This window comes from Ovis canadensis, chromosome 24 (assembly GCF_042477335.2).
Source record: "Ovis canadensis isolate MfBH-ARS-UI-01 breed Bighorn chromosome 24, ARS-UI_OviCan_v2, whole genome shotgun sequence".
NCBI lineage: Eukaryota > Metazoa > Chordata > Mammalia > Artiodactyla > Bovidae > Ovis > Ovis canadensis.
In genome coordinates this window covers 50,376,108-50,398,188 of record NC_091268.1, presented here as the reverse complement: position 1 = coordinate 50,398,188, position 22,081 = coordinate 50,376,108, and the positions used below count along the sequence as shown (strand labels likewise).

The 22,081-nt window shown below is 60.7% G+C and overlaps 1 protein-coding gene across 2 annotated transcripts in view; it reads left to right on the top strand.

The window, feature by feature from the left end:
* Positions 1-21,478, top strand: part of COL26A1 (collagen type XXVI alpha 1 chain) — a 166,364-nt gene extending 144,886 nt beyond the window's left edge. For both annotated transcript variants that reach the window (XM_069571386.1, XM_069571387.1), the window contains exons 5-13: positions 5,833-5,986; positions 8,173-8,271; positions 8,916-9,068; positions 11,062-11,145; positions 12,947-12,999; positions 15,647-15,682; positions 16,984-17,031; positions 18,847-18,931; positions 19,864-21,478. In XM_069571386.1, coding sequence (XP_069427487.1) covers positions 5,833-5,986; positions 8,173-8,271; positions 8,916-9,068; positions 11,062-11,145; positions 12,947-12,999; positions 15,647-15,682; positions 16,984-17,031; positions 18,847-18,931; positions 19,864-20,024 — 873 coding nt within the window. In that variant the 3' untranslated portion in view covers positions 20,025-21,478. The remainder of the gene's footprint in view (positions 1-5,832; positions 5,987-8,172; positions 8,272-8,915; positions 9,069-11,061; positions 11,146-12,946; positions 13,000-15,646; positions 15,683-16,983; positions 17,032-18,846; positions 18,932-19,863) is intronic.
* The last annotated feature ends 603 nt before the right edge of the window (positions 21,479-22,081 follow it).

The following is a 22,081-nucleotide window of genomic DNA, read 5'->3' as shown; positions in this document are numbered from 1 at the left end:
AGATGCTAGAAGGAACTCGTGGCACCCGAGACTCTAGAAAAGGCGGGCTCCTCAGGCTCACTGGCCTGACGGACATTTTCCAGGCACCTGAAACCTCCACGTGGTTTGGCAGAGCATCGGCTGACAGCCTGGCCTGGCCCCGGCCCAGCACCTCGGGGTGTTACAAGTCACAGCTCTGAGGCAGGACCAGCACCATGCCAGCTGCCCCCCGCCCCCCCGGCCCTCACCCGTGCCCTCCCGCCATGAGCAACTCCTCCCTTGATGCCCCCACCCTGCGCCGCCCTCTGCCTGGGGACGCCGCACCCCAGCCTGGGCAGAGCAGCAGGCTGGAGGTGGGCTCACTCTCTGGCCCTGAGAGTGAGGGTCGTGACTCCTCCGCAGACCTCAGAGCCCTGCAGACTCTGTGGGGGTCAGGCTGTCCCAGTAATAGTCCAGTGACAACAGGGCCCTTCTCAGCTCTGGGCCTCAGCCTGCTGCCCTATAAGGTGGAAACGGAAGGGGTCACTTCCCAGCCCCTCCCTGGCTCATACAGAGAGATGACCTCAGATGGCTTTTGGTGGGGAGATAGACGAGGTAGCTTGAGACAGGTGTCCAGAGAGGTGGCAGCTGCGGGGTCCCTTCTGGATTTCCGGATGGTGATGGGAGACTGCTGTCTCAGCCCCTGTGTCCTCTTTGGGTCACCTTCCAGCTGCCCACCTGACTGCTTTGTGCCCAAGTGTCCCCTGGAGAAGCAGGGCCCCTGGGAGCTTCACCCACCCCATCAGAGGGCCCCGATGGGCAGCAGCCTGCAGAGAGCGGGGGACACGGGCCAGGCTAGCAGCCAGGCCAGCCCTGCAGCCTCAGGGGTGGGTGAGGTCAGGGGAGCCCACAGGGGTCAGGGAGAGCATGGAGCTGGGGTTGGGGGCTGGGGTCAGGTGGGTGAAGGCAGAAGTGGGCAGGCAGATCCCCAACGGGGAGTTAGAACCTGGGCAGCTAGCAGTAAGTCCAAGGCCTGGAAACTTTGACTTCTGCTTCCTCAAGACCCTGTTTTGACATATCAAGAGGGATACATTCAGTGGCAAGCAATGTGAACCCAGCCATTGGCAGCTTATTTCTCAGCATTTATTGTTAGTTCAATAGGAAGTCCAGACTTAGTGGTCTTGGGATTGGCTTGGAGACTCAAGAAACCAGACTCCCTCCACAGCCTTCCTCTCCACCTTCTTAGTGAATTGGCTTTTGTCCTCTTGTCAGTCAGTGCTAAAGGGTTAGTCACTCAGTCGTGTCCAACTCTTTGCGACCCTAAGAACTGTAGCCTGCCAGGCTCCTCTGTCCATGGAATTCTCCAGGCAAGAATACTGGAGTAGGTTGCCATGTCCTTCTCCAGGGGATCTTCCTGACCCAGGGATTGAACCCTGGTCTCCTGCACTGCAGACAGACTCTTTACTGTCTGAGCCACCAGAGTGCCTCATGGTCAGTGCCTCATGGTTACAAAGTGGCTGCTGCAGCTCAAAGCCTCACATCCTTATACATTGTTCAAAGGCAGGAAGTAGAGGGTGAAGCAAAGTATCTCAAGAAATTCACTATGTCTCATTGGCCAACACTAGGCTATATGCCCACCTCCTAGGTACAAGGGAGCTTGGAAAATGAGTAATTGACCAGTGATGATTCCTTCTCTGGGGCATACTCACTGGCTCACAGTAAGGGTTCTAGAGCCAAGGAAGAGAAAGTGGCTGGAGGCCAGGCAACTGCAAATGACTGCCCCATTTTCACTCCCTGCAGCGCCCGAGTTGCCTAAGGATCCGAACCTGGGATCTGATCTAGATTCCTCCCACCCCCTTCCTGGGATAGGCTAGAGCAGCTGTTGGGGGATCATGGGGTAGAAAGCCAGCAGAAAAAAAGTTTCCTGCCTTCCTTCCTCCCCTCCTCCTCAGTTTACACTCTGACTCCAAGGACCAGACCAAGTGGGAGGGAGCCCGAGGGGATTTCCCTGGGTGACGACTGGTGTCTGGTGCAGGAGGGTGGTGTCCTGGCCAATCAGCCAGGCCACAGTGACGTCATCAGAGCCCCTGAGATGGAAGGCTGGCTGGAGTCTGGTTTTCTCAGCTGAGTCCCCACACCGCCCACTGCTGCCGGCCCCGGTGAGCTCAGCCCAGCAGAGACGGCTCAGTTTCTCCAGGAGGTTTGCCATGGCCAGACCATGAGGGCTTGAACTCAGGAGTGGGCTGCTTCTAACTTGACGGTGCCCGTGGCTCCTCTGCCTGGATCCACGGGCTCTGTGGGCCTTGGTGTCTGTGAGGGTGGTGCCCCAGGAAGGAGTGAGCTTGGTCTTTTTTGAAGGGGCGGAACCCTACCACGAAAGGAGCCCAGGAGCCCAGTCTGGGTGCACCCCACCCTGATACCTCCAAGTCACACTCCCCTTGCTCCTGGCTCCTTCCTGTTACATTTGTTCACCTGGAGGAGTCTTCCCCAACCCACCACGATGCTGTATCCAACTCGTCCCCCCAACTGGTGACCTTCACCCCCAAACCTGGCCTCTTCTGTGCCGCTGTTTGAATGGTGGCGATCCTACCATCCCCTGAGCCAGGCTCGAGACAGGGCCACCTCTGTCTTCACGTCCTGCCCCCAAGTCCTGGCCACCAGGTCCTGACAGTTCCCACCCCAAGCCCCTCGCGCATGGCCCCGGGGCTCCCATCCCCCACACAGACAGCCAAGTCTCCTTGGCCTGTCCCCCCAGCTCCACCCCTTGGCCACGGCCGGTCAGCTTCCCAGTGGACGTCCCCTCAGGGGCTGGGCAGGAATTGTAACCCTCCCCTCCATGAGGAGGTTCCACCCCGAAGCTGCTGTGTGGCCTGAGCCCGCCGCTCCACTTCTCAGGGCCTCCGTGAAGCTCCACCGAGGCCAGGGCTGCAGCCCAGCTGTGGAGAGGTGGATGAGGCACCACACGGGGCCCTGGCCCCACCGACGACTGGCTGGGTGACCCTGGGCAAGTCCCTTGCGGTCTCTGAGCCTCTCTTTCCACCTCGCCTCTGGCATGGCTGCAGTGGTCCTTCCTGTGTCATGAGCGCTTATCAGGACCAGGAGGGGGAGGGGCTGAGAGACAGGGCCCCTGGGGGTTGCCAGAGCCTCATGGGGCCCGAGCCCACCCACCCAGTACAGATGGGGGCCTGAGATCTGGGGTGCCACTTTGTTCCCAAGGGTCTTGGGGAACTTTGTGACCCAGGCCCCGGGGACGCTGCAGAGCTGGTGGGAGGAGATGCTCAGAAGGACCCTTTCTGTGCACCCAGGAAACCACAGCCCAGCCCAGGCGTGGGCGCTATGAAGGCAGCCATTTGTTCCCGTGACTCCCCCCCCCCGCCCCGCACACCACCCCAGCATCAGCAGGAGTAACTGGGTGCCCACGTGCTGTGCCCCTGATCTTCTGTGGCCCTGCAGAGTCAGTGCTATCACCCCCATTTTGCTGATGGGAAAACTGAGGCCCACAAAGGTCACGATGCTTGCATATCATGGCTATCTAGTGGGAGAGCCGGAATTCGAACCAGCCTGGCTGGTGGCAGGGCCTGAGCCTCCTCCCCCATCACATGGTACTTAATGTGTGCAGGGGCCTGGGGACCGAGAGCAAGGAGGGCACCTCTGCCCAGGTGGTCCTGACACCCAAAGGCAGGGCCGGTGCTGTTGCTCCAGAGTGACTGTACAGGGGCTGGGGGGACACCCCTTCTCCCCTGAGGGTCAGACAGACTTAGGGAGGAGGGGACAGCTCTCCGGAGTCTCAGAATCTTCCAGGGGCTGGGGGCAGGGACAGCGCTGGTGGAGGGCGCTGCTGGAGCCCGGGCTTGGAGGGGTGGGGAGGTCGCGGCCTCAGCGGCTTGGTGCCTTCAGGGCGGCTGGCGCAGAGCCGGTGGAGGAGACGCAGGGGAGGCCAGTGGAGGCCGAGGTGGTCACCTGTGAACGCACTGCATGGCGTCTCTGGTGGTTTTTGCTGGGGGAGCTCGGCCGGGTTTACCTTGCATGAGGTCCTCACCCATGGCCGTTGTGGGGGGCTGCAGGAGGGGACGGGGGCAGGTGGAGGGGAGGGGCATTGGGCTCTAGGCAGGTGGGCTAGCGAGGACCACAGACAGGCCGAAGGCCCCTGGGAGAGGCCCGGGAGCCCATCGGGTCCTCCTGGAATCAAGGTGCTCCAGGACTCTGGTGGTTGGGGTGGGTGCAGGTAGGGTTGGGTGGGGTATAAACCGGGGCTGGAGCTTGGACGCCTTCAGGCAGCAGCATCTGCAGAATTAGACGCCAGCGATTCCACTCCCAGCGGCCCCCAGACAGGCTTGGAGCGCTTTCATCTCTCGGCGGCGCTGAGTCTGAGAGTCTAGCTGGATGTGGGGTTCGGGTTTCTAAGGCGGGCGGGGGGGGGGGGTGGGGGGGTGGAGGGAGGGGTGGGGGGAGACATGAGACACTGGACTTCTTCCTAACTGTCTGGCAGATCGGGACGGGAAACCAGGCTCCATCTGATATGGCGGGGGAACCCCAGTGCCCCCCTTTTCTGGGGTGGGTGGGTCCGCGTGGGTTAGCACCTGCCCGCTGGCCCTGTGCAGATCCCGGTGTGCGGCGCCCCCTGCTGGCATCTTTGGGAACTGCCGGACCTCCTGGCTCCCTGTGCTGTGCCGTGCGCTAAGTGGCTTCGGTCCTGTCCAGCTTTTTGTGACCCCATGGACTGGAGCCCACCAGATTCCTGTGTCCATGGGATTCTTCAGGAAAGAATACTGGAGTGGGTTGATATTTCTTCCTCCAGGGAATCTTCCCAATCCAGAGATCGAACTCACCTCTCCTGCATTGGCAGGCGGATTCTTTACCACCGTGCCGCCTGGGAAGCCCCAAGTACAGTTTTGATAAGTGAAAGTGTTAGTCACTCAGTCATGTCTGACTCTTTGCGACCCCGCCAGGCTCCTCTGTCCGTGGGATTCTCCAGGCAAGAATACTGGAGAGTTGGTTGCCATGCCCTCCTCTAGGGGACCCTCCCCACACAGGGATCGAACACACGTCTCCTGTGACTCCTGCATCACAGGCAGATTCTTTACCGTTTGAGCCACCAGGGAAGCCCAAGAGTACTGGAGTGGGTAGCCTATCCCTTCTCCAGAGGATCTTCCTGACCCAGGGATCAAGCTGTGGTCTGCCCTGCAGGTGGATTCTCTATCAGCTGAGCTTCCAGGGAAGCCCTCCTGGGCCCCAGGTGCCGTGAATTAGGAAGTGTCTCCCTACTGAGGCTCTGTCCTTTTGGGTTTTAACCCCTGCTTTCCTGTGGGGGAGAAGATGGGCTGCTTTCCAGGTGGACCTTGAGTGACCGTAGCCATCTTTGTTTCCCTGGAGCTCCTGCTAAACTCAGGCCCTGAGCTGGGCCCGCTTATTCTTTCTTTCTCCTCTTTTTTTTCTTTTCTCTTCTTCTTTCCTTCTCTTTCCTTTTCTTTCTTTCCCTCTGTCCATCTCTCCCTGCTCGCACCCAGCCAGCCAGCCACAAACATTCCCTGACCACACTGTTTGTGCCCTGAGCCAGACAGTGTGGGGGACAAGCCTGCCCAGTCCCTCTCTAGGGAAGAACCAGTGAAGTGGGAGTGACCGTGGTCATTATTCAGACAAGCACAGTCTAATCCCAGTGACGGCAACTCCAGGAGCAAAGTATGGTGGCTCTGAATGTGTCCGCAGGGGCCCTGCCTGAGCCGGAGGGTCGGAGGGCTTTCTGAGGTGGGGGTGGGAGAACATCCCAGTAGGGGGTTGGTGGTCCCATGAGCAGCGGGCGGTGCTGGTCCCCTGGTGCTCACGTCCCTGCTCACCCGTGCCCCGGGCCTGACCTTCTGCCCTTCTCCGGCCCAGGTTCTCCTTCTGGAAGCAGCGGAGCGGCCCTCAGGCCCAGACAATGACCTGCCGATGCCCCAGAACACCCCACCGCCCTGGAACGAGGGTCTCCTCCCTGACGCCATCCCGCTTGCCCACCCCGGGCCCCAGAGACGGCCCACAGGCCCGGCCGGTGAGTGAGGCCTGAAGGGGCAAGGAGTTGGCTGGGGGGAAGGCCTCCCAGGGTCTCCACCAGTAGGTCATACACACCCAAAGGGCATTTTAGAAAACTGAGCTAACGTTTAAAACCTGGGGGGTTTCACATAAAAGTCAGGATTTCTCATTTCTCTTAGAAAAATGGAAGAGCTGGCCATTGGGGTTGGCAGTCCCTTACAGAAACAATTGGCTGGGACTTCCCTGATGTTTCGAGTGCAAGGGATGAGGTTCAGTCCCTAAGATCCCACATGCCTTGTGATGTGGCCAAAAAAATAATGGAAAAAAAAAAGGAACAGTTGGCTGCAGCTAAGTCACGGCTGCCCCCACAGATCTCATTCAAACTCTGCAGCCTGCCACAGTCCTCACCACTCCCTACTGTATCGCAGTCCAGCTACTGTCTGCACTGGCTGCCCTGCTGCCGCTTAGCATCTACACGTAGGCCCCCAGCCCAGCTCATCCTTGACTGGCTCAATTTTACAGCAGCCCCTGCCTGCATACCGCCAGTGGTGGGGGCTTACTGCCTCCCCTAGCCTTCTGGGGGACCCCTTCTGAATTCTCTGGCCAGAGTTGGAGGACACCCACCGGCCTATTGCTCTCACTCTTCCCACCACATTGTGAAGTCTCTCTGCAGTCTCTCTCCGCTGGACTGAGCTCTGCTCTCTGGGACTGCAGAACAGTAATAGTAACTCTAATACCATAGTCAGGATTGTTAGAATGCCTGCTGCACGCCGGGCACTGTGCTGGGACTTTACCCTGAGTGGCGGTGTAGCCGCCACCGTCCATGTGGCTGAACTCCAGGATTTAAGGCTGAGGTCTCATCTGACTGGTCAGGATCTGTGTTGTGCCAGTTATTAAGGATTTTTATATCACTCTAGTCTGTACAGATATCATGGCTGATCATTCCAGTGAGCTCATAAAGCTCAGGTCACAGGAGAACTGAGGCTCAGAGAAGTGACCCCTGGGGTTACCCAGCGATCCAGCGCCATTTTGACTCAATAATTCACAGCCCCACCGGAGCTCTTTGCAGGGGACGCCCTTCCTCCTGCTGTCCCCCAGTTGAGCCCCCAGTTTCTTAGCAATCCCGCCCAGACCCAACTCTGACCCCTCCGCTGCCTGCAGAGCCCAGGCAATGGAAGAACTGACTGCCAGTGGCCAGTCCCAAGGCCAGGGAAGCAGCAGATACTCTGCAGGCTTCTGAAGGGCCTGGAGGCTGTGCGGAGGGTGAGCTCGGGCTGCTATGGGAGGAGGGGGCATCTTACTTGCCCTGGGTCCACCTCTCTAGCCACTCTCCCCAAAGTCTCACTCCCAGAAGGCCTGTCTTCTTCAAATCCTTCTTCTGGGACTGAAGAGGGAGCACAGGTCAAGGGGAAGTAAGGGGGTTTCTCCTCTTCTGAAGGACCCAGGCCTCAGTGCCCCCTGGAGGGGAGGGAGGAAGCTGAGAGGGGCTTCTGTTCTCCCAAGGCAACTTTCTTCTTATGGGGGGCATGTAGTTCCCAATATGGCCACCAGGTGGAGCACAAACCCTACAAATGGTTATACCTGGGTGCATCCTGGAATCCCAGAGACCAAGTGGGAATCTCTGGAAACTGGCAGCCCCAGGGGGGTCCCCAAAGAGCCCTCCATCTGTTCAGGAAGCATTTTTTGAGCATCCTCCCCAGGCCTAGGCCTTCCCTAGGGAGAAGGGGCTGTCTGCAGACCACACAGTGGGCCTCCTGTCTCTCCATCTGCTCTTGCCCACCCTTGGGACCTGGAGATCCCCAGGGGTCAGGCGACCCCTCCAGGACTTCCTGGGGCCTCTCAGGAGGCCTTATTGGGACGATCTTTGCCTGAATCCCAGTCCCCGAGCCTGAGCAAAGAGACAGCAGGACGTGGAGAGAGGGTTCTGACTCATTTACAGCCTGGTGCTGCTACCTTGCAGCAAGGGGCCACATCTTTTTGAGCCTCAGTTTACCCCACCTGTCAAATGGGAACACAAGTACCTCTTGAGATCATAGAAGTGAACAGGAGCAAAACTGGTTTGTATACTGTGATGAATGATGTGGTCCCTTTGCCCATGGCAGGTGAGGGGGCAGATCTGACCAGACAGCAATGTCATCTAGCCTGGAGCCAATGGAGGCAGCTCAGCCCACAATGTTCTCAGGCCTCATTTCATTCTATCCACAGGGCCCCCTGGACAGACGGGACCACCAGGGCCTGCGGGTCCCCCAGGCTCCAAAGGTGACCGGGGTCAGGCAGGAGAAAAGGGCCCAGCGGGGCCTCCTGGTAAGGACACCCACCCACATACATACCCTGATGTGACTTCGTCCAGTGGGGGAAGGGGGTTGGGATTTCTCCCCTGTCCGAGCAGGTGAGGCATCCCAGACAGCCTCTTTCTTGGTGGGGCTGATGACTGCCATCTAGCAGGGCTCCAGGTTGCCTCCCTCCCACTGCCACCTCCCAGGGCAGCGTCCTTCCAAGCACTTTGGGGCCTGGTCTCACCCGGGACTATGGGAAGAGAAGGCTCCAGCTGCGGGGGTGGGGCTGCTGAGGGCTGGAGGTTGTGCTCCACCATGTAAACAATGACGAGAGGTCACGCGGCTGCTTCTGGGCCCTGTCGGGGTCAGGTACGGGGCTGGGCCAGGCTGGCAACCACCCTTGCTGCCCCTACCCCAGGGCTGAGGTCATCTGGCCACAGCACCCGCTGACTTCACTGACCTGACCTGACCTCCCTGACCTCCCGCCTGGCTGCCCCGAGTCCCCTCTGTACTGGCTGCAGAGGGGAAGTCATTTCATTACATCCCAGGAGAGCCCTCCAGGGAGGCTCTGGGACTAGGGGCCACCACCTTGCCCTCTCGGGTCTATTTCTCATCTCTGTAATGTCAGTCACGAGGCCCGGCCCTCCTGTGACTCCTCTTTTCCCCCCACAGGCCTCTTGGGGCCGCCAGGGCCCCGTGGGCTTCCTGGAGAGATGGGGCGCCCTGGACCCCCCGGCCCCCCTGGCCCAGCAGGCAGCCCGGGGCTCCCTCCAAACGGCCCCCAAGGCGTCCTCTACTCCCTGCAGCCACCGACGGACAAGGACAGTGAGTGTCACGCTTGAGGGCTGGGGTGGGAAGGAGGGCCAGAATTTGGAGGGTCCACTGCCCTAAAAGAACCTTGTGAAGCAGAGTGTCCGTGAGTGGGGCCTCGGCTTGGCCAGGCGGGGGGACAGGGTACCCTAGGTGGAGGGTGGTCCCCCCCAACCCCAGGTTGGCCCCAGGGGCCTGTCCCTGCCTCTGTGCTCAGCTCCTGCCCCTGGGGTCTGACCCCATGATGTCCTGAACAGGCGCTGATGGATGGAGCACCTCCCACGTGTGGGACTGTGTGTTTTAACCTCCGGGATACAGCAGTGAGCAAAAGTCTCCTGCCTGCAGGGGCCACAGTCTAGCACAAGAGGGCGCCCTTGAGCACACACAGAACCCGCCGCCGGAGCATGGGGGAAGGGCGGGTCCAGGGAGGGCACCCCAGAGACGGGGCGGGGGTGGGGCCTGCGGCCCATGGAGGGCGTGGCTTTGTTTAAGGGCCCTGGGAAAAGAGAAAGGTTTTGAGAAAGGTTTTAAGAAGCGGGTGATGAGATTGACTTGGGATTCTGAGTGGGTGGCACCCCGGGCACCGTGGGGGCACAGGGGCCTCTTGGTCAGCCGTCAGAGAAACCCGAGCCCTCTCCCGCTCCGCGTCCCCCGCCCCCCTCCGCCCTGTCCGCCCCGCTCCCCGGGCAGCGCCGCAGTTAGACCTACGTCTGAATCACAGGGGCCCGCTCCGAGCCTCCGGTTCCCCATCCCTAGAGCAAGAGTGGTAATACACCCTGACGGAGTTGCTCTGGGTTGCCCAGCCCCCAGCCACGAGGGAAGGACTCATTCCCAAGGGGATCGGGGTGCCTTGTCGGCCTTCCGCGTGTGCAGGGGCCAGAGCAAAGAAGTCACTGGCAATCCAAACGTCTCACTCTCGTGGTGGGCTCAGTGGTGCCCCTTGGTGGAGGAGGATGGGTGATGCTTGGGTGTCTAAGGGTTCAACCACCCGGCATCCCTGGGCCACTGAAAGCTCAGCCGGCCCAGCCTGGGCGTGATGCCCCACATCTGCCGCTGCCCGCCTCGAGTGCTCAGAGCCCCCCTCAGACAGGACCCTCCTTCCCCAGGCCTGGGGTCCCCAAGAGAGGGCAGACTGCCTGGAGGGTGCAGATGTGAACGTTTAGGAAGAGTGGTGGGGGGGGTTGGTTTCACGGTGGAGGCACCTGGTTAGCCAGCACTGAGCAGCTGTAGCAGGCCCACTGGCCAGGAGGCCTATGGAAGGGCTGCCCAGGCTTCTGTGATGGGGGTAGGCGGGGAAAGGCAGAGGCAGCCACCCCCAGCCCGGATGTCTCCAAGCCTGGATGTCTGCTTCTGGGTCTGAGGTCACATGGAGCTCACCCTGGAGGGGCCCAGGCCACAAGACAGACCCCACCCAGCCCCGGGGCCCTGCGGCTCAGACAAGTGGTCAGGGAGGACTTCCTGGAGGAGGCCCCACAAGAGTGAGCTAGTCAGGTGTGTCAGGATGGGCATGTGGAGGGGAGCCTGGAACAGAGTCCGGACTGGACAGCGGGGAGGTGAGCAAGGTGGGGCGGGAGTCTCAGGACCTGGAATTTTCAGGAAGAGGTTTGAAATTTAAACAGAGCCCACAGAGTTTCCCCTGTGCTCTGATTTGGCCTCCGTGTTAATGGCTCGACAGTAAAGAATCTACCTGCAATGCAGGAGACTTGGGTTCAATCCCTGGGTTGGGAAGATCGCCTGGAAAAGGAAATGGCAACCCATTCCAATACTCTTGCCTGGAGAATCCCATGGACAGAGGAGCCTGGCAGGCCCCAGTCTATGGGGTCACAAAGAGTCGGACACGGCTGAGTGACTACACAAGAGGGAACTCCTCTGAGCCGAGGGAGCAGTAGCTGCGTGAGGCCCAGCAGGGTCGGGGCTGCTCTTCCAGGCTCTGGGGGACTCAGCTCTAGCCCCCCAGGCCCCGCCGGCCCTGTCCCGTGGGTCACAGGCCACTCTGCCCTTCCCGCAGGTGGAGATGTGCAGCTGGCCTCCGCGGCCGTGGACACAGTGTTGGCAGGCGTCCCAGGGCCCCGGGGTCCCCCTGGCCCCCCAGGTGAGTGCAGAGGGCAGCAGCAGCAGCTGGTCTCCACTGGTACCCACTCCTGGGCTTCACCTGGGCTGGCGGTCTTGAGGGGGCCAGTTGGGGGCTCACGGCCTTGGCAGGGCATTGGGTCTGCCCCAGCCAGCAGTGGCTTGAGTGGGGGGCCTGCTGCTTGTCGGTGGCAGCTCCCTTGGAACTGGGCACAGTGTTTCTGGGTGTCCTGACACCCACATGAAGCAGCCCCGGGCCGCCCTCGAGTGAGCCAGAGCAGGGGTCTCTGGGTGCCGGAGGCCTAGGTCCAGGAGGTCTGCACAGGTGATGGTGGGTGGGGAGACGGAGGGAGCTGCTGGGACAGGTGCCTGGGAGAGATAGGAGGCCCTGGGCCTTCAGGCAGAAAGCAGCGTCCTGGGAGAGGGGATGGGACTCACTGGGGGAGGTGGGGTGTGTGGGCGGGGAGCCAGAGCCCAGATGTGTGGCTGTCTTCTCTGACAGGTTCTACCCCTGAATGAATGAGCAACAGAGGTCCTAGGCACTCACGGGGGTGGGGGCGCCCTTGATTCGGCTCCAGGCCGGGCACTCCTTCCTGTTGTTCAGTGTCTCACGCAGTCAGGAAATACCCACTGAGCACCTCCTACGAGCTGGCCCGTGTTCTGGGTTCCTGGGATCCTTAGATAAACAAAAGATTTCTGTCCTCATGGTACTTACATTCTAGTGGAGAAAGTGGGCGGTACCCTCAGTGAATCCCGTAGAGTCCCAGAAAGCAGGGCTGGGATCACGGCTGGGCCAGGGTGGCCCCATGTAAAAGGCAGCATTGAGGAGGGCGCTGGGAGGGTGTTTGCCTTTTAGCTAGACCGAGTCCAGGCCATCACCCCACCCAGGGGTCACTTTCCTGTAGGTCCTCCCTAGGCATGCCAGGGGGCGCTCTGGTACAGGCTAGCAGCCCAGGGGGCACAGAGACCTCACTCTTCCAAATATTCGGGGCATTTAGTCACGAACACCACACCCTGCACTGCACCCATCGGTCCTGGCCTGATCCTCTGGGGGCTCCCTGGCCCAGAGGGGAGGCTGGCATTCAAACCAGTAGTGGCCAGAAGCAGCGGCTGGTCACTGTCAGGGATTTGCCTAAAGAAGAGGCAGGGGTAGGTGCCTGGAAGGCTTCCTGGAAGAGGTGACGCTCAGCCTGAGACTAGTGGGAGTTTGCTGGGATGTGGAGGGGATGGGGACACTCCAGGAGGAAGGGACAGCCACCACAAAGGCATGGACCCAGAGGGACTTTCCAGGAGGGTGTTTGACCGATGAAGGTGGAGGAGGCTGGGCTGAGAGAGACCTGTCTGAAAAGCCACTTGGTGGGGGCTGCTCTGTGGATGGGTGACCACCACTCTGGATGATGGGCAGCAGTTGTAGTAACCCAGGCAAGGACGGCCTCAGGGAGGTGAGGTCCGAGGTCCCGAGGCGGGGCAGGCTCGAGGGAGATTTGCCAGAGGACTGACCGGCTGGGAAGGGGCTGCAGGGTGCCCCCACCCCCACTCCCACCCTGTGGATGAAGCTGTGGGAATAGGATCAGGTTGTGGTGTAGGGGTTGCCAGCAGGGAGAGGGGCTTGCAGTGGGCTCTCCTCTCTGGGGGTGGGCAGGGGGCCGCAGAACCCATGCCCCCTCCCTCACCATTTATTTACCTCCCCTTTCTGCGCTGCCCAAGGAGACAGACCCAGGGCAGGGCCCAGGGTGGGAGGGTGGGAGGGCCCCTCTCCAGAGCTGATGAGGGGGCAGGGGGCGTCTCCAGCTCCAGGTGACCATCTGTGACTCTGCCGGCAGGGCCTCCTGGACCACACGGCCCCCCTGGACCCCCGGGTGCGCCTGGATCCCAGGTAAGGTCTCGCCCATCTCTGGCGAGGGTGAGGGCACTGTCTCCCCAGGAAGAGAGGAACTGGGCTTCTTACCAGCACAGTTGTTCAGGAAGGAACCAGACCACCTGACTGATCCCCACCTGGGTCCAGGTGGGCCCCAGGGGAAGGCAGGCATGGGATCATGGTTTTCTTAGCAACAACAGCCCTTTGCTGTCCACCCTACCTGAGCTCCAGAGAAGTTAGCATCATTCCCATTTCGTAGATGAGCTAACCTGAGGCCATGCAGGCGGTGTGTGGAGCTGGGCCAGGATCACAGCCAAGGCCAATCTTTGTGAGAATTGCCTGTGGTGGGGGGGCACTCTGAAGCCTGATGGTGCAGCCCCAACCCCCAGCTTGCTTTGCCTCCTCAGCTGTGTGACCTTGGACAGAAAGGCAGCCTCTCTGGGCTCCGGCTCCTTGGCTGCTAAGAAGGGGCCTCCCCGGTGGGTTGTTACAGGGAGTGAAAGAGAAATAAAGTGCCAGGGGGAGTGCTTTGTGCTGCAGGGCCCCAGAGGTCTGTGGGGGATGTCACACAGAGGAGGGGGGGACTTTGGACACCAAGGCAGGAAGGGTTTCATTTGGGGGTGTCTGCACAGAGCTTCCTGCAGCTCATCCAGACCAAGGGCTTCAGGATCCTTGGGGGGCGAGGGTGACAGAAGAGGGGTTCCCACTGCAAGGCTAGACAGCTCACCCCTGACGAAAGGGCAGGAGCGGGTGTGAGGCTGACAGAGGCTCTCGTGAGAAGAGCTGGGGGCAGCAGGACCCCCTCCAGAGGCCCCAGCCCACAGTGACAGGCAAGGTGAGAGAGGATGGTGTGCCCGTCCCTTCCTCCATCCAACCTGCTCGTGCCAACTCCTTTCAGGGTCCCCATCGTGTTATCCCAGCAGTGACGGACACATGGAGGCTCAGAGAGGTTCTGTCATTTGCCAGAGTCATCCAGCAGGGGAGCAGAGCGGGGGCCCGGCAGGGCCAGGGTCACTCCAGGTCCCACTCTGGCTTTCTCAGGGTCCCTGCCCTCTGCTAGCAGGTAGTTGACGGGAGAGGCAGATGTGATAGAGAGTAACTGGGGCAGGACCTGCAGCGACAGGAGCGGGGTGGCCGGAGCGGGGTGACAGACAGGAGAAGGTGAGGCTTCGTTTGACTGAGACCCAAGGAACCAGAAAGGAGCAGTCACGCAAAGATGCCAAGAGCGTTGCAGGTAAAGGGAAGCGTAAGTGCAAAGTTCTGGGGCCAGGAAATGCCAGGCGGGTCCTGAGCAAAGGCACATGTCGGGGGAGGCGAGGTGGGAGGGAAGTGGGCAGGGGGCTACCTGCAGAGCTGATGCATAGACCTGGGTCACAGTGAAAGAGGGGCTTATCGAGTGTCAGGGAGGGAGCATCTGGGACCCCATTTTCGTCTTTCCAGGGCCCCTCTGGCTGTGGCTTGAGGAGTGGAAGGCGGGGGCGGGGGAGTGGAGCAGGGAGACCCGGGAGGAGGCTGGGGCAGCGCAGAGGAAACAGACGTATCTAGAAAGTGGACCTGACAGGTCTGGCTGATGGAATAAATCCGGTGAGGGCGGGAAGCGGAAGGTTAACTGCGAGGTGCTTACAGGAGCAGCTGTGGACCGCAGAGCCATTTCATGGAAAAGAGAGACCGCAGGGTGGGGGCCGCACGGCTGGGCCGGGGGGAGACCAGGAGTTCCACTCTGGAGAGGCTGAGTGGGGGTGCTTCCTGGGCAGCCAGGTCGGGGTGCTGGAGGACGGCTCGATGCGCAGGTCTGGGGCTCCAGGGAGCCTTCTGACTGGGCCTCAGTGCTGACAGGGAGCCCACGCGGGGACCCTCGCCTTCACCACTAGTAGGAGTAGCGTTGGTGGCTCAGTTGTGTCTGATTCTTTGCGACCCCATGGACTGTAGTCTGCCCAGCTCCTCCAGGCTCCTCTGTCCCTGGGATTTCCCAGGCAAGAATTCTGGAGTGGGTTGCCATTCCCTTCTCCAGAGGATCTTCTCGACCCAGGGATCGAACCCAGGTCTCCTGCATTGGCAGGTGGATTCTTTACCGTCTGAGCCACCCACCTGAGATCCCCACTGCTGTCGCTCATTCGCGGAGGCCGTTTCCGAGTGCCGGGGGGATGTGTGGGTGGCCATCCGGTCCCTTTCTCCAAGGGCCTCCCTGGTGGCTCAGACTCTGAAGAACCTGCCTGCCAGTGCAGGAGACACAGGAGACTTGAGTTTGATCCCTGGAGAAGGCGATGGCAACCTCATCTAGTGTTCTTGCCTGGAGAATCCCATGGACAAGGGAACCTGGGGGGCTGCAGTCTAGAGCCTGGGGGGCTCTCTCGCAGAGAGTCGGACATGACTGAGCACGCACACACACAGGTGCCTTCTCCAAGTGATGACCATATTTGGCATTGGCCCATTTCACAGACAAGAAGATGGAGGACTCAGTGGAGGCCCACGGTCACCCACTGGCCAGTGGCGGGGGCTCCAGGAGCAGATGGGCCCCGCTGGGGCTCCCCTCATTTCCCCTCCCGCCCACCTTCCTCCTGTCCTGTTTTTCAGCTGTCTGGACCCCAGTGCAGGGGGAGGGCATGCAGAGGACTAAGGGGTTGTGAGGGGCAAAGCCTAACTTGCTTTGTCTGATTTTCTGCAGGGCCTGGCTGGAGAGCGGGGCGCCACAGGGCCGTCTGTAAGTGTGGGGCCGTGTGTGTGGGCCACCCCCAGGGTGATAGGCTCGAGTGCAGGCGCAGGGTACCAACTGGGTGGGTGTCTGCCCCAGGCAGCCTGGCTGAGCTCAGGCCCCCAGACTCCCCGGGCATGGCCAGATCCAGCCCAGCCAGGATGGAGCAGAGGGAGAAAATCGGGCAACCTGGGTGCAGTGCCAGCTGCCCAAGTTGGGAAGGGGTGACTTTGGGAAGTGGGACACCCCCCGGGCATATGAAGTAAGGACTGAAATAGCCTCCTATTGAAGGGTTCGGATGAGAGTCCTGAGGTTCTTCTGGGGAGCCCAGGCCCCTGGGTTAATGTGCTGTGTGACCTGTAGAGTCCCTTGCTTTCTCTAAACTTCCCAGGAATAGATATAGACAGCTGACCACTCAATTCCCATCTTAAAAATAAGAATTCACAAGACTCAGCCCCTAACTGTAGGGCTAAGGAAGTGGGCACATGCCCAAATCTTATGTCAGAGGCACGAGGCTAGGGGAGAAGGTGAGTTCTTTGCTGAGTGTCTTCTGTGTGGAGGCCCTCTTCATCCATAGTGGGTTTAAGCTTCACAGTGCCCCCACGAGATGGTGCTTTATTTTCCCTCTTTGCCAGAACTGGCAGCTGAGGCCCAGAGAGGTTAACCAACTTGCCCAAGGTCATACAGCTAGACCAAAGTAGAGCCAAGATTTAAACCCAGGAGTGTTAACCTCCAAAGGCAGGCCTTCCCCAAGCTTGTTATTGAGAGTGATTTATTTAATCCTCCTAATAGCTCTGTGAGGCAGGCACTGTTATTATCCCCATTTTGGAGACGGAAAAACTAAGGCACAGAGAGGTAAAGTCACATAAGAGTAACTGGCCTCCTAGGTGTTATTGTGAGGCTGATATTACTGGCCCCGTTTTATTTATTTAAATTTAAATTTTTTACATTTTATTTATTTATTTTGGCTGCTCTGGGTCTTTGCTGCAATGCGTAGGTTCTCTGATTGCAGTGCACCTGTGAGATCTTAGTTCCTTGACCAAGAACTGAACCCGCGTCCCCCTGCACTGGAAGGTGGATTCTCAACCAATGGACCAACCAGGGAAGTCCCTGGCCCCAATTTTAGAGTCAGGGAAACAGAGGGGAAGGGCAGGGCACTTGATCCCTGAAAGGGCCAGAACCTGAATTCCTGACTCCTCCCTCCCTAGAAATAGAATTAAGCCCCTAAAGTCAAGCCCATGCTGGCCTGTGCAGAGGTCCCGGGTAGAGAAGCTGGGCACCCATCATTGACTGCATGACTTTCTTCCCAGGGGGAACCTGGCGGGAAGGGGGAAGAGGAGGAGAAAGCCGCCGCTGAGGTAACTGTGCCCCTGGGTCCGTGCTTCCCTGCTGCCCCCTGGCTGTGTCCTTGCAGGACAGTCCAGTAGAGCTGGACCAACACCTCTTCCTGAGCATCAGCCAGGACGTGTGGGGGCCCACCCAGCGGGGGAGGCAGTGGAGTGAATAGTGACTGCAGCCCCGAGTAAAGTCAGCTGCAGTTGGGGAGCACAGATGGGATGACTGGCCCAGGGCCTGAGGGTGGGGTGATCCCACTGGAGGGGGTGGAGGAACCACGGACCTGCTGATGAGACCCTCTGTTTGAAGGAGGCCTCAGGCTGTGGGGTCTCTCTCCAGGGATAGGACCCTCCCATGACAGTGCCTGGCACACGGACATGCCCAAGGTCGCAGTGCTGGTGGACTGAAGGGTGTATGGGCAGGTGGAGAGCTGGCTGGTGGATGTGGGAGAGGATGGATGGAAGAGGAAGGCTGGGAGCACACAGTGGCCAGAGCAAGACAGGGCAGGGTGGGGGCATGGATGGAGCGCGAGTGTGGCTGTAGGGACCTTACCTTCTGGGAAGCGGAGGGGAGGCTGGCTTCCCAGGATGGCTGGGAAGGGTGGCTGGCTTCCCATCCTTCTCAGGATGGTGAGAAGGGAGCGAGGCCAGTGGGGCAAGCTGAGAATGAGTCACCTGGCGTGACAGGGCTCGGCCAGACGTCCAGCGCAGCAGGCATGCAGCACCCCCTGAGTGAGCTTGGGGAGATGCTAAGCTGGGATTGGGGGTGTCTGGAGGGATGGGCAGTGGGCATTGGAGGTGGGCAGCTGTTTGAGGCAGGCTGGGCTGGAGGGGCTGAAGCTGGGATCAGAGGACCTTCCAGAGGGCCTTATGGGATTAGAGAAGGGGGAAGAGGCTGGAACCATGGCGCCATGGTGGGCACAAGAGGCAGTGGGAGGACTGAATGCTGGGGTCACTTGTGATGGAAGGCTGGGAGGGCACCCACGACGTCCCCCGGCCCAGTTTCATCAGCGTGCCTCCTGTGGCCGCTGCTGCTCACTGGGGACACCCCCATCCCAGACACTCCGCAGAGCCCAGCTTCTCATGGTCTTCGATGGGAAGAGCGCCCTTGTGTAACTCAGTAGCACTCTCTCTGGTTTTCTTCGGCTTTAAGCTCAATTAATCCGAGTGTCATGACAGAGCTGTCATGCTCCACCAGCCAGAAAGGTTCCTGTTTGCTGCTGACGCCAGGGCGGGGCTTTGCCTCTCTACCATCACTTTTTTTTTTTTTTCAAAGTGACCTTGTCATCTTGTCTCCTCCATTAATCAGCCTATTCACGTGTCCTGACACACGAGGCCCTTCGCCGTGTGTAGGCCGGGCCCCAGGAACGCCGAGGTGCCATCTTTGTGCCCTCCCACGGGCCTTCTGGAAGCCTGGGCTCTGCCCTCGGGTGGGTGGGACCGGGAAGGAGACCAGCTAAGCGGCTCCCCGGCATGGGCCCGTATGAGGTGCTCTGCCCACAGCAGGATACTTTCTGGAAAGAAGGGCGCACAGGGAGGCAGCTGGCAGCCACGGGAGCAGGCGAGCTCAGGCTGGAGGCAGACAGGCCTGTGTGAAGCCCCGGGCTTGGCCATTTCCGGCTTGTCCGCTTCCGGGCTGTGGGGCTGCAGGACTCTGGTCACCCCATCTGGGCTTCAAGTTCCTGTCTGTGAACTGGAGCTCGAACCCCAGCCCTGGTGCCGGGGTGTCTCTTATATGTGGTGGCCGTTGTGTTGATGATGGTGACAAGAGGGAAGTGGAGGGCTGGGACAGGACTCTGGAGCAGGGCGGCCCTGACCCCACGGCTTCCTCCACCCCAGGGCGAGGGGGTGCAGCAGCTGCGGGAGGCCCTGAAGATTTTGGCCGAGAGAGTGCTCATCCTGGAACACATGATTGGGATCCACGGTGAGCAGTGACCCGGGCCGCCGAGTCCAGCATCTCCCTCCGCCCCGCCTCCCCTGCTGCCCTCGCCATGCTGCCTCTGGTCCCCTCTCTCCCTGCCCTGATGGCCCAGCACTTGGCTGCCAGTCTGCCCCTGTCCCACCCCTGCTCAAGAACCTTCCGTGGCTCCCTGCTGCCCGAGACTGACATACAGCTCCAAAGTCCCTCCCCTAGCACAGCCTGGCGTCCGGTGCCCCTAGCACAGCCTGGTGTCCGGTGACTCAGCCGTCATCCAGGCGCCCCGGGCCCCTCCCACCTCCACACCTCTGCTCAGACTGGTCCCTCCGCCTCCTGAACACCAGCTGCAGCCTCAGGGCCTGCTCTAGGATCTCTTCCTCTGGGAAGCCGCCCTCCTGTCTTCTCCCTGTGCTCCGCTGAGCCTTCTGTTCCCTTACGGGGTGGGGTGTCTTTATCTCTGGCACCTCTGCAGTGCCTGGAACCTGGCCCTGGTCAGCATTGTTTGAAGAATGAATGAATGAGTGAATGGATGAATGAATGAGTGAATGGATGAATGAATGGAGGAATGAATGGGTGAATGGATGGATGAATGGGTGAGTGAATGAGTGGGTGAGGGAATGAGTGAATGGGTGAATGAATGGGTGAATGAGTGGAGGAATGGGTGAGTGAATGAATGGGTGAGTGAATGAGTGAATGGATGAATGAATGGGTGAATGAATGGATGAATGAGTGAATGGATGAATGAGTGCATGGATGAATAAATGAGTGAGGGGATGAATAAATGAGTGAGGGAATGAATGCGTGAGGACTAGATGCTGGCATCCGCTTTGTGCCCCCTCACTGGGCACAGAGCTTCCCTGGCTGGCGGGACTGGAAATGAAGGGGCTTGGCGGGCTCCGGAGGCCCTGCATGAGCCCACCCTCCTGCTTTCCTTCCAGATCCCCAGGCCACCCCTGAGGGGGGCTCTGGCCAGGACGCCGCCCTGAGAGCCAACCTCAAGATGAAGCGCGGAGGCCCCCCACCTGATGGCTCCCTGGCCGCCCTGCTCGGGCCTGACCCCGGGCAGAGGAGCGCTGGCCGGGCCAGTGGCGGGAAGTAAGAAGCCAGCTCTCCCAGAGGAGCCCCGGCTCCGCCAGAGACCCCGCCCCGAGGCTGATGCTGCTGTCGGCACTGAGGACGCCCCGAGTGGGACTGGGCTCCAGGCCTGGGTGCCCGTCAGGGACACTGGCTCCCGGGGGCCTTGGGGACATATGGCAACGCCAGAGGCAGGGGCCAGAGGGGCCCAGCGCCCCCGGCCGAGCCCTGCCCTGGTCCCTGCCCTCCCCACCCCCACTCCCTGCTGGAGACGGGGTCTGGTGGCTGGGCAGGGTGCAGGAATCGTCATAATACTCGTCATTTACTGGGTCCCTGAGTCGTCTGGGCCCATCTGAGGAACTTCCCTACATTGTCTCATTTAACCCTTAGGACGTAGGCTTGTTCCCCCCACTTTACATGGGGGCAGAGGCTGGGAGAGGATCACCTGCCCAAGGCCCCTGGACTGTGGAGGACCAGGGCAGGATTTGAACCTGTGTTCTCTCTATCTGCCAGTTCCCCTCTTCACGGGGACACTCAGACGGGGCAGGCGCTGGGCCGGGCTGTCCTGGAGGCTCCAGCCGGGAAGGAGGGCAGGCCCTGCCCTGCTTGAGACCCTGGGGACCCTCCGGCCTCCTTCCTTCACACCCCTCCCTGGGTTTGGGGGTCTGCTTCACAGGTGGGGAAGTGGGCAGCTTGGCCTGTAGCTGCTCTTGGAGGCCCGGGAAACCTTGAATAAACCCCTGACAGTCAGTGGACTTGGAGACTGTGAGAGAGGAGCATTGGGGTGCCAGGATCCTCAGACTGAATTGGCATCGCCCCCCGCTGCATCCTAATCCCTCTGACCCCACCCACCCTGCCAGGGCCTCCCATCACTGAGCAGCGAGGAGGAGGATTGAATGGGACGGTGCACCTGCTGGGGGCGTCCCTCCAGCCCTGGCCTCTCCCAGACTTGCTGAGAACCAGCAGGGTTAGGGTTAGTTTGAGTTACAAGGCAAGTCCTGTGTCCCAAGGAGAAGGAGGGGTTGCCACCTGATTCCCAGACCCTGCTGGGGACAGACGCTCTGCGCTTGGTCCTGCAGGCCCAGCCTGGCTCCGGTCCCGGGTCCCAGTGCCCCAGAGCAGCTCAGACCACAGCCCTCAAGGCCTCTTGGGCGTCAGGTCCTCTCTGCCCTGGGCCCGCCCTGGTGCTCCTCTCTTGCCACCTCGGCCACAGCAGCAAACGCAGACACTCCCAGGTGCTGGCGCCGCCCCCGTGGTCTCTCCTTGTGGCAGGAGTGACTTGTCCCCACCGCCCTTGGTGCTACTGGGAGGCTGTGCCCCCTCCCTCTGGGCCCTGGTAACCTCTCCCTGCCCTCGAGGCCTGGACTGCCCCTCAGGAGGCAGGGCTGGCTGGGCGGGGGGCCAGGATGTGGCTTCTCGCAAGCCTGTCTTCACGGAGGGGCGGCAACCCTCCCACAATAAAGGTGCTCTCACCCTGTGGTCTGGTGTCACACGGTAGCTGGCCGTTGGGGAGGCCAGGCCAGCTTTGGCCAGGCCCAGCCCCGGGGGGATCTGACGGGAGCCCCTGGGAGTCAAGGGGACCGAGACAGGGTGGCCTGGTTCTGCCCCCTGGGAGCCCCATGAGGGGGGCTAGGAGAGTGAGGGGCGCTCTTCAGAGGCCGCCCCACCCTCCAGTCTAGGCTGGGCCCTGGGCCAGCTCTGCTAGTGGGAGCGAGTGAGGTGGGGAGGGTGCTGGGCCCTGGGCAGAGAGACCCATACCTGCCACGCTCCTGCCTCGGGCCTGGGGTCCTGGACTTTTTCACCTGGGCCCAAGTTCAGGTGGTGGCCCTGGGTCCGTCCCCTGAGTCCTCAGCTGAGGTCAGGGACTGGCTGAATGCCGCCCAGGGCTTCCTGCAGGCCATGTCCCACCAGAACTCAGGGCCTTGCTGGGCCCACCACCACCGCACACGCTCTGACGGCAGCCCCCTTCCCACACCAAGATGGTGTGTTTCCAGCTGGAAGTGTCCGGCTGAAGCAGGAGCCAGGGGCCCGGTCTGGGAAGACCCTAAACATTGGAGGGGGAGATGCCAACCCAGAGGGGAC